Source organism: Pieris napi, chromosome 12, assembly GCF_905475465.1.
Source record: "Pieris napi chromosome 12, ilPieNapi1.2, whole genome shotgun sequence".
NCBI classification, from domain to species: Eukaryota; Metazoa; Arthropoda; class Insecta; order Lepidoptera; family Pieridae; genus Pieris; species Pieris napi.
In genome coordinates, this window is record NC_062245.1 from 6,603,160 (window position 1) to 6,615,616 (window position 12,457).

At 34.1% G+C, this 12,457-nt stretch overlaps 1 protein-coding gene across 1 annotated transcript; it reads right to left on the reverse strand.

Annotated features, from left to right (window-relative positions):
• Nucleotides 1-944: 944 nt before the first annotated feature.
• On the reverse strand, nt 945-4,753 carry LOC125054830. The gene is made up of 4 exons (XM_047656957.1): nt 4,589-4,753; nt 3,936-4,109; nt 1,598-1,760; nt 945-1,051 (listed from the first exon to the last, which is right to left on the reverse strand). Exons 1-4 carry the CDS (start codon nt 4,679-4,681, stop codon nt 978-980), a joined length of 504 nt encoding a protein of 167 aa, XP_047512913.1. The 5' UTR covers nt 4,682-4,753; the 3' UTR covers nt 945-977.
• Between the last annotated feature and the right edge of the window lie 7,704 nt (nt 4,754-12,457).

Genomic DNA, 12,457 nt, shown 5'->3' on the forward strand with positions numbered 1-12,457 from the left:
AGGACATGGTCGAATTTCTAAGGCAAAAGCACGAATTATAAAAATCTTATACTTGACGCTGGCTAATGCACAAACCGTGCCAGAGCCATATTTAAAAAAAAAAACGTAAGATGAAGTGTATTTTGTTTGATTCTGATTACGGACATGCGAAAAGATAGACCATGTCGCGTGTTCGTCAATTGCGTTTAATTTTTTGTACTCTATTTTCAGATGGTTAAGTTTCTTACCTAATAAGTGATGAATACAAACATTTACGTAAATAATTTACGTGAAAAAATAAGATTAAACAATATTATAGAAAGAATGTATAACCACTTCAGGTTTAATATTTTCATACTTCCAAAATAATATTCCAATGGAGAAGTCATTTCACAAGGCTGTGTTAAAAAATCTTCAATGCTTGTTAAATTCTTTACTGATTTCAATTTTTTTTAATGGCTCTGGCACGATTTGTGCATTAGCCAGTGTCAAGTATAGGATTTTTTATAATTCGTGCTTGTCTTTAGAAATTCGACCTTGTCCTCCATGTACGGTTTAGGCACAAGGCCGAGAACAAATTTAAATTAAATCTTGCCCTCCAACCGGGAAAAGAACCCGGTACCCCTCACCTAGCTGCCACTTAATAAGACCGCTAGGCTATGAGGCCCCTAATTTCAAAATTTAATTTAGCAAAAACATTTCACATCAAAACAAAAATCTAATACCAAAAAGAGTATTATTGTTGTTTATAAAACTGTTCCTATGAAAATTGTATGTCTATTAACTAATTGCTACCCCGTAAATTTGGTTTGGAACTAGTAGTGTAGTGTAGTGACTTAGACAAATAATTCTTTATAAAACGTTGTATATATATTATATATGTATAATCAGAGAATATTATATGTAACCTGTAATGTTATTGAACGGCGAAAAGAATTAGCAACTACAGTAAAACAAAAGACTTGTTTAAATATATAATTTTATTATTTACAAGACAATTACAAAACCTCTTCATTTAAATACTTTATTGACATCCGAAGACTGTTCACAACAATCATAAAATACATTGTCACTGAAACAAAAAAATATATAAATACCTAAGGCAGCCTCTGACTAAAACTAAAACCTTACCTAGAATTTTAAGAAGCACAGCGATTTTATGCGTAAAACAAGATGATTAAATACTGACTTTTGAAAATTGCCTGAACAGCGCTATGGCATTATATTTTACATAACTTATTTAGATTGTTTAACAAAAAAAGGGTGCGTGTACTTGTGTACGCGCGTAAGAAGTTCTTTGGCATTATTAAAAATAGTTTTTGATTGCATGCAAATAATAAATTACAATTAAATAATCAAAGACTGGAAAAGGAGTCATTATAGTCAATAAAGTTCAGTTTATATTTTAAAAATTAAATAAATATTTATTAATATTCTCTTACATTAAGTGTAACATAAATTCTATTATTATTCGAATGTTGTTTTTAAATTATGTCCAATGCCGTAGCATCTTCCGTGGGCAACTTCATTCTGTTAATTTTGTGTCACGGTATCGTAAAATTTCACTCTCATCAATTTTTCATAACGCGCCTAAAGAAGTATAACTTCAAAAACTTACATATAACAATAACAACCATCAACACGAGTAGCACGGCACCTGCCACGACACAATTTGAATGAATGAAGAAGCAGAAGACGGCCAGAATAAAGAAGAGTAGCACAACAGTACTACTGTACACTATCACGCCCCATTGATACATCTCGATTAACACTGGTAAGTTCTACAATAGAGAATTATATTAATTAATCATAAGCCTTAGTTAAAGCTACAGTTTATTCTAACTAATAACTATTCAATATTTTTTCTTTACATTAATTAGGATTGGAAAATTGTTGGTTTTTTATATTGGATATCGTATATCATCTGTACAGTAATCAGAGCAGTGTTGGCCTAGTGGCTTCAGCGTGCGACTCTCATACCTGAGGTCGTAGGTTCGATTCCCGGCAGTGCACCAATGGACTTTCTTTCTATGTGCGCATTTAACATTTGCTCGAACGGTGAAAGAAAACATCGTGAGGAAACCGACATGTCTTAGACCCAAAAAGTCTACGGCGTGTGTCAGGTACTGGAGGCTGATCACCTTCTTGCCTATTAGATTTAAAAAAATGATCATGAAACAGATCAGACATCTGAGGACAAGACCTAAAGAGGTTGTAGCGCCAATGGACACCCCTTTTTGTGGGTGGGTTGCCGACCTTTGACGGAGGACTATGCTCGTTTTTTAACAAGACCTTGGCTGATTTTGGTCAAAACAAAGAAGCTGGTATTTGGGAGCAACGGTCCAGAGATAAGAGCAGTATTCCATATGAGTTCGTACTTGAGCCTTGTAGAGCTGCATACCAAAACACCCAGCTTTTTGGAAGCCAGTTTGGCTTTTTCTTCCAGGTGACTGTGGAATTGGTTCCTTCTATATTCCAATTCCAAGTATACTAAGGCTGTGGGAAGGACTAAGGAGAGCGCTTTCAAATTGAGAAGACAAGAAAAAAGGATATTTTTTCAAAACGAACAAACCTGAGTCTTTTACTTAACATGTTATTGTAATAAATCCAATTCAATTATATTTCATAAACAAAGAGAGTTTTTATTGAGTAGGGTTCTGAGGTCCCAAAAGACACTAACTTAAATATATTTCAAACTTTTCATACATAGATACACTTAGCAATAGAAAAACCAGTTTTCTTTGTTCTTTACTTTAACCTCTTTAAATCTTAAACAGCTCCCAAAGGACCAACACAACAACCCACAAAGTAATGAAAATGGGTCACTATACAATAAAGATTGCATCGATCGTAATAAAAAACCTACTACAACGCGGTAGACACAAGGGTATTTTGCAATAAGTAGAAAAACAAAGGTTTACGCCTCGTTAATTATTCTGAGAAATTGATGGCGTTCATCTGGTTTTATATTAAAATCTTTTCAATATTTCTATTATTGTTTTTCTATTTATTGTGATTGCTTCGGCTCTCTTACCTAGAGACAACTATATTCAATAACAATAATGCCCGGTTTACATTATTCCAGCAGCATTCCAGTCCAGCATTCCAGTCTAGCGCTGGAATGCTACTGGAATAATGTGAACCTGCACTGGAATGTACCATTCCAGTGATGAATCCAGTCCAGATGACTGGAATGACGGTCTATTTTTCATTCCAGCTAACCCAATCCAGCGTCACTGGAATAGTGTGAACGGCCAATCCAGTGCTTGAATACACGTTTAACAGTGAACACACATTGTTGTTATTTTATGGAATAACAACAATGAAGTTCACTGAAAACCAAACTCTTCAATTTGTTTCTTTGTACAGAGAACACGTGTGTTTGTGGGATATCACTTCGGAATTTTATAAACACAAAGACATGCGCCAATCCGCTTTGCACAAAATTTGTGATGGTATGCAAATAGAAGGTTTTACAATAGAGGATATAAAAAAAAAAAGTATGCGATCTACCACCAAAGAAGAAGTCTAGATTAACAGAGTTATCTTCAATTGTCAAAAACATGAAGGAGATAAAAAAATGACTTCTCTACATCAGAAAGAGAAGAAGATGAATTTGATGCCATTTCATCAACTACTTCTTCTAACAGTAATAATTGAACAGTTTTAAAACAATTTCTAAACTTCTTTCTTGACATCGTCACTGTAGTGATACCGATCTAACAGCTTTTGAATGACTGGAATAATGTGGACGTTCCAGTGCTGGACTGGAATGACTCATTGGAATACTGGACTGGAATAATGTGAACCGAGCATTAAAAGAGAGATAAATGGTCTTAGTAGTTCTTATACCCCTATTATGTTAGATATATTAGAATTCTACGGATTCGCGGATTATTGTGCAAAGACGTCATCGAGAAATAGGTGTGATATTGTGAATATAAAAGAAAACTAACGCAACAAGCTCCAATAAGTAGTAGTGCGCTGACAAAACATAGCAAAATAGATACTGCACCAAGCACAATTTGTATAGTGTTTTCCGTGGCTGAACTATGGTACGATAACACAGGATCCATGTCCCAGAATCCACGTGTATGGGTGACATTTGGCGCAAAAAGGAGGCCTGATAGCTGCAAAAAGTCAGTTAAAATTAAGTGATTTATTTATTGACTTAACCAAATGAAGCACGTATATCGCCGCTGTTGGAGTTTGTAGAAGAACTAATAACCGCTTTCATTACGATGCTAAAAAGCAATTACTGTTGTTTTGTTTGTAAACCGTACTTTAGTTATTTTGAATAGCTAAAAACATTTTAAACAGTAAACAGGGTAACCCAAAGCTACGGGGGATTTAATTACGATGATAAACTTCAATACCTCTTATTTTATATTAATATATATTTGTCGTCATTTTGAACAAAATATGTTGTTTGTGGTAGTACAAAACAGATGCGGCATTTTACAAGCACCTCTACTGTACAAGATGCTTTCATTGAAACTTATTAGCAAAAACATATAGTAACTAATTTACGAAGTAAGTTTCCCCTAACAGATAAGCATTATGAAACAGGAGTTATCTGTCTCTGTAGACTTGTATGTGAAGTACTTACGAACGAAAAAACTGCAATCATTACTGTGCCTGCGCGCAGAAAGCAACAGAAACAACAGCTGATCACAGTCGGCAGTTTATCCATAAACTTCATTTCGGCGGCATGTATTTTTAATTTATATTGTAATTATTATAAACATGATTTATTATGATGATTGACACTGACGTTTTTAGTTTTTTTGTGTAAAGTGAAAGAGTATTTTTGTTTATCAAAATTAGTTTATAGAGGGAGGTTGATACATAACGTAATTTAAAGAGGTTATATTAGTTTGTACTAGAGTATTATATATTTTAGTATAGTTAAAGAAAAAGTTTTTAACCGGATTAAAGTTATGTATTAATCAGTAATTAGTTATAAATTAATAGGTAGGGGAGCCTAAGAGGGGATTTCGGGATTTACTAAAGCGCGGCAGATTAATATATAGGGGGATACCTTGTACCCGGTTAAGTACCTCCACAAAATATGAGGCCCATATATAAGGCCGCCCGTTAAGGAGACAGGATCAGATTAGTAAAAAAAAATTGACCATCAGAAATTCCCGAGCGCGTCAGATTAAGGTAGGGTGAGTTAATTACATCCTAAAAAGTGTATATTCCACTAATCTGACAATTTGAGAGTGACGGAAAAAAAGGGGAGGGCAACAAAGTTGTAAAAAAAAAACGTCATCTCGACATTCTCGAGCGTAGCTAATTTTTTTTTTATTTTGAAGGAAATAATTCAAGAATAATGAAAATTATATAATCTGACGATTTCCGCAAGCCGAAATAACAAAAATTCGTCGATAAAGTTAAATGCGTGCAGCTGCGTGATGCCTACATTTCCTTAAACCGATCGGAATCTACTAAACGGCGTTCTAAATATTTCCCTCAAAAATACATTTCCTGTGAATTTGAACCGATTCGGACCGATAGATTTAGAGAAATTTTGAAAAATCTTAAAAAAATAAGAAATATTTTTTTTTAAAGTGGTTTCTTTATCGATCAACTTCAAAAACTAATCCGCCTTTGAGCTTGAAAAACCACGTCGATCGCCACCAAGCTGGTCAAAAGCGGTTGATTCGTTCGAGAGATATCGTGAACGAAAGAAACCCGAAAATTGTGGTTCGATCAATTAAAATTGCAAAATTACTTATGAGGATGATAAAACTGCGTCGAATGCCGCCCACCGCGTGAAAATTGCTTGATTCATTCAAAAGTAATTGCGGTTTGAAAATTCCAAAAATAGTGTTCTATGAAACTTCTATCAGACTTTCGAGGTGGGAGAGCTCAAATGCATCGAAATGTTATTTCTTTGAACTCAGCGAGCTCAAAATATCAATTTTAAGCGCCCAGGAATGGAATTAGCGGGAAGTTGCAGGGATGGCCCTTTAGGTGAACCGTTTTTCTAAATTTTTTTTGTCAGATCAGGTGAATCCCTCTAGATAATCGTCAGATTATGAGACAGTACGTTTAGAACATAAAGATGAACCACATATATCTTAATCTGACGCGCTTGAGTATTTCAAAATTGCGATTTTTTTTTGCAAATTAAGAAAATGGCTGTGGGTTTGCGTCCCATCGAAATCGTCAGATTAGTGAATGAGAGCTTTTTTTTGGTGCACTTAACACTCCCTTAGAAAATCTGACGCGCTCGATAATTTTTTTTTTTTTTCATTTTCAACCCTTAAATACAACCACCCGCATCATGCAAACGATCAGATTAACATACGTACATTATTAAAAATACGTAGGGCATAGATGCTATCAATATCTGACGCGCTCGAGGATGTCCATGCAACAGTTTTTTTTTACATATTTAACTATCTATAGCCGCTTCCCCCACCGATGAAAAGGAATTTATCATATAACATTTTTTTCTTCCTTTTATCTAAGCTTTGCATCCCAATAGGTCTCTATATATATCCCCATTTAGCATCGTGGGCTCCCCTACCATAATAAATATTAATACATAACTTTATAAATTTTATAAATTTACAATTATTTAACATAATTTTAAATTAATCCGACGTTTCGCGTGCTTTACAGCGTGCGTGGTCACGGTGACCACGGTTTTTAGTATATTTCTTAGTAATCATAGTAAATCTCACCCTAAATCGATCAGCCAGGATATGATTGAATGAATTACGTATGCCGTATTAATACCCAAAATAATTTTTTTAATATATCTTAATCTACGTTCCAAATAAGGCTTTATCAAATTACATTTGTGAGTGTCAATTTACTGTTACGCAAATAAATTCCTTCGCTCCTACGCAAGACTTGTTAAACAGAATTTCAAAACAATATTTATGTATAATTCTTGTCTAGATTAGTAAGCCTCTTAAGTTGGGAGAAATAAACATTAAATAATTACAATTTGATGTTTATTGATGTTGTACATCTAAAATGTTTAAGATAATTGTGTTACCCGCAAATTCTCTATTTTCTTTATGTAGCCGTTCTAAAAGATATATTACTTAGTTTTCGTGTGTTATAAATTATTATCAGTTTAATAAAATTTAATAAATTGCTTGGGTTTTCAAGTGCTGTGAACTTCAAATTACTAGAATATAATATGTACCTATTATAGGCTTGGGAACAAAAAAGAAGTTGTATTGTTTTTATGTGCCTTGTATTGTTACGGTGTGGCAACCGCATGTTGGCGTCTGTTTAATTGTTTATATTTTAAAACCAGTTAGTTTTTTTATCTATATCTTACTAGCTGGCCTGCCGAACATCGTACCGCCTAACAGTCGATTCTTTATTTTTTTAAATACTTATTCTGCTATTCGGGACACCGGTCTAGCTAAGATAAAAAAAAGAAAGTTGATAAGACAACAAATACATTATGTCAAAAAATAAAAATGTACCTTCCCGGAACCCCTCCACTAACACTTGAACTTTATGATTTGGTATTAAAGTTCAAATTGACTTTTAATAATACTTAAATTACGAATATTATGTATGGGAATATAGAAAAGTGTTTTTTTAAGACTTTTTCACTCAATTTTTTAAATTTTTCTCTCCGTAAGAACCATCCTCGTACTTCAAAGAATATTATAAAAAAAGAATTGGCCAAATCGGTCAAGCCGTTTTCATGTTATGTCGTGACAACGGAAAACGGGTTTCATTTTTATATATATAGACTAGTGGACCCCACAGACGTTGTCCTGCATGATATTTCAAGCTATACGGATATTAAAGTATGAAAGTACCGACTGCAGCGCCACCTGCCGGGCTGATTTGTGAATCTAAACCATTCCCAGATCCCCTTGAACACACACAAAAAATTTCATCAAAATCGGTCCAGTCGTTTGAGAGAAGTTCAGTGACATACACACTCACAGAAGAATTATATATATAAAGATATACATATTCGATTTTTCCCGAAGGGGTAGGCAGAGACCACGGATTTAATTTTAAAAATAGAATTTATATAAGGTAATTCGCCATTCTCACTCTCTCTCAATCGGTCCCAATCACTTTCTCCCTTTTCTTCGACAAAACCGCTGCACATCTTCGTGACGCTAATATTATTATTCCGTTTCATCCGTAAAAATTTTACCCTCATGCGCCTAAAGAGTTTCACTTCAAAAAATTACGTCAATCAATATAGACCTTTAAATTTCTATTTGTCTCCTTCAATAAAATATTAGAGTGTAAAAGAGCCGTAAAATCGTAATAAAACAACGTCTAAAAGCATAAAACACATTGGCAAGAAGGAAAATCGCGTAATTTCGAAGGCCGGGGGAAATCAAATATGAATCCGTATATACCTGAGTTCACCTCACTGACTCACGGAGAAATGTTTTATTGGACAACCCTTCATCTTATGAATGATTGTTTTCGTATTTGCAGAAATTCCTAATACTTAAGTGACTTATTGGCGTCGTGTGGGCCATTGTATGACGATGGCCAGGGGCATGAGGTACCTACATTTCTATGTTTCATTGATAATTATTACACTTTACCTACTTTATAGGTGATTCTTGATAGTATCTTGTGCCTGACTCGTCTTTTGATCTAAAAAGTTCTTTCAACCTAACTGACAATATTACAATATAATTTAAAAAAAAAAATCTGTGGCGCTACAACCTATTTAGGTCTAGGCCTCTGATTTCTGAATGTGTTTTATAATCATTTTTCAATCTAATAGTCAAGGAGGTGATCAGCCTCCTGTGCCTGACACACGACTTTTTGTGTCTAAACATGTCGGTTTCCTCACGATGTTTTCCTTCACCGTTCGAGCGAATGTTAAATGCGCATATAGTAAGAAATTCCGTTGGTGCACAGCCGGGGATCGAACCTACGACCTCAGGGATGAGCGTCGCACGCTGAAGCCACTAGGTCAACACTGCTTTACAACGGCAACGTAGCAATATAATATTGTCAATAACAATTTAATTAATAACAATTATTTAGATTGAAAAAAAAAAAAACTAAACTTAACATAAACTAAAATATATCATTAAAAGGAGTCCCTTTAGGCAACGTTCCGAAGATACTGGCAGCGTTCCCCCTTTGAATTGCTAGACTAATTCTTTGTCCGAGGTAGCTGCCAGATCTTCGGTCTCCTGTGATGTCGACTAACCTTTTTGAAATTTCTTTGAAAAGCCTTAAAGCGTTAGGACCCCACGGACCAAGGGTCTCGACACCGAATGGGACAAAATCATATTCTGAGCCTAGACCCCTGTATTTGCATGCTTTATTTTTTTCAGCCGCTTCACAAGCCGCACCAGCTCTGTAGTATTATTTATATTTATCTTAAGTGACGGAACTACACACATCAAGTCTCTATGATAATGATTAAAACCTTCATTATATTGTCAATATAAATAATAATATGATTATGGGTCTAAGTTAGCACACATATGAAGAAAAATGGTAAGTTAAAACTTATTAAACATATTTTTACCTCGTCACATTTCTTAATCAATACTAACAATTTATTTTTTAATTTATACACGCTTATTGATCTATTTTTAATCGCAGCCATAGCAATAACCTATTTAGCTTAACTATTTTCATTCATACTTAACTTGATAACAATATAAAATAGATAATAATGCTATTATCGTATAATCTTCTTATCTCAGAAAATATGAACTCAATATAAAGAGCAATATTGCAAAGTATATTTTCAATCCAACCGACGGATTATTTTATATGCGACGGAAATAGAACCCTTGTTCAGCCTATATCGAGATGGCCTAGGTGCTCCAAACAGGGCTGCACTCGCTGTTTTAATATTGTGGCCCCAGTTTCTTACGAATTATTATTATTAATGGTGTCAGATAAATGCGTCGGTATTTACAGAAAATTAAAATATGTTACTGTTCAGGAAAAGACCAATTGGACTTATTTTACGCAGGCGTGACTTACCAACTTAGCTTATATCTTACCTTCTATCAAACAGGGTGCATGCAAAGGCCTGTGTTTTACATATAGAAAAAGAAAAGAATATATGTTAATACGAAACTATATAATTATTATTTTTTTTTTAAAGACAATTCACACCAATTGACCGAGTCCCATGCTAAGCTGGTGAAGCTTGTGTTATGGGTACTAGGCAACGGAAATACATACATATTATAGATAGATAGACATATAAATACATATTTAAACACCCAAGACCTAAGCACAACACCAAATGCTCATCACATCGATGTTCGTCTCAGCCGGGGATCGATCCCGGGACCCATGGATTCGCAGTCAGGGGTACTAACTTCTAGACCAATGAGTCGTCAAATGTCTTCTTTCTTATTCCCAAAACTATATTAGGTACTTTAGATTTCTTTATGTGAAGTCAATATTTAAATCTTTGATAATATAATAGCAAACAAGCGTTTACAGAGGGAATAACTGGTACAAGTAAAATAGAAACCTGTGGGAGTATAATAAGTGAAGCACTTACGCGGTTCCGGCTTTTAGCAGCTTTCATCTTACAATTGTAAGGGACCATATACATATACACTGCTACCCTTTGTTAATTTGAAATGCCTGAAGTGATGTTTAAGGAGATTTTATAATTGTATGCTAAATATAAAACATATTTAAATTATATAGTTTATAAAGTTATATATTAAGGGTCTGTTTCATTATGTACGGATAAGTTCTACATAAATTCCATATTAGCTATTTCTTACTTATTGGTAGGATTAACACTATTGTTGCGTTTCACGACTGTTACATAGCGCTATTCGTCACATAAATCATAAGTTATGAGTCCGATGAAGTGACAAATAGCAAAATTTATCTTCCAAATAATTTATGTGTTTAGCTATTTGGTACTTTATCCATACATTGTGAAACAGACCCTAAATATTGGCAATTACATATGATTAGGGGTCTAAGTTCGAATCTCAGTATAAAATAAATATTTATATAGTAAGCACAAGTAACTTGTACAAAAATAATTGGTTACACTCGGAAATACGTATGGTGTCACTGGCCGTATATTGCGTCACATATACCTAACAATATCAACGGGGCCTAAAGCGGGGCCCCTCAGATTACAAGGCCGTTTCAAGCCACTTCTGACAATAGCTTAGGAGACTTGTAGTTCAACAATAGCATGTAGTATGTCTGTTACACTCGAGAACAGCATTTTATAATTTCAGCAACAAGGTCTTATAAAATAGCGATTTATATTATTAAAAAAAAAAATTCAACTGCAAGTGACGACCTGTTTTTCTTTAGTGTGTTTCAAAGAACCGTGATTTACTTGTATATACGATCCGATAACTTGAAGAATTTTGTGGTGTCCGGTAGAATGGAAGTCACGTACAGGCACAACAGAAGCTACAAAACACTAATACCTACAGAAATAACAAACGTCACTACGAGCGTTTCATTCTCATTATAAAATAACATTGATTCTTATCCAGGTAAAATTTGATTTTGGTGGTTCAAACAGAAAACGTGGCCGAAAACGAGACAGTTATATCTGAGGAAACAAGTCTGTGCTTACAGTTAGTATATCTTATATTTAAGCTTGAAACCCAGGAATTTAAAAATAAATTGAAAATGCGTTGAAAGTACAGTAATTATATTGGAAATATTTTGAATCCTTAGGGTCTGTTTCACAATGTATGGATAAAGTACCAAATAGCTGTCCAACACATAAATTATTTGGAAGATAAATTGTGCTATTTGACATTCATCAGACTCATAACTTATTATGGATTTTATGTGACGAATACCGCTATCTGACAATCGTGAAACGCAACAATTGTGTTTATCCTACCAATAACTAATAAATAGCTAATTTGGAACTAATGTAGAACTTATCCGTACATTGTGAAACAGACCCTTAAACCTTTGAATATTTTGGCTCCTGAATTGGTTTTGATGATTTTCGTCAGACATGTGTTCGAATTCTTGCAATGTATTATGTCGCATTTGTGTTATTGCTATATATTAATGGAATGGAGGAAATCAGGCTTCGCTTCCCTCAAATCGAACTGAGAACGCCCACTAAATCGTGGTTTATAGAAATTACATAGAATAAGTGCTCGCCTAATTGAATCGCAAACAACGTTTCAGACTTGATTCTCAAATCAATTTATACACAAACCCTTTTCCAGCTCTTATTGTTCTAAGAAACAATTTCCATTGAAAAACCTTAAGTGAATAAGGAATATTGTTTGTTTTCAATAAATGTTTAATAGAAAACACTTCTAAACCATACATAATGTATTATTCTTGTATTGTTTTGTTGTTCTTCGGTCTGTGGTATCTGAAAACTAGGTATAATTTTTAGGATTACAATGTATAAAAAAAAGCCTGCGTCGCTCGTTTATTGTAAAAACGAAAAAATTTCGTAGCTCTATAGCCATACAGGTGTTCAACGCTACGCATGCTACGCGAAAGCGTATGCTACGTCTTAATT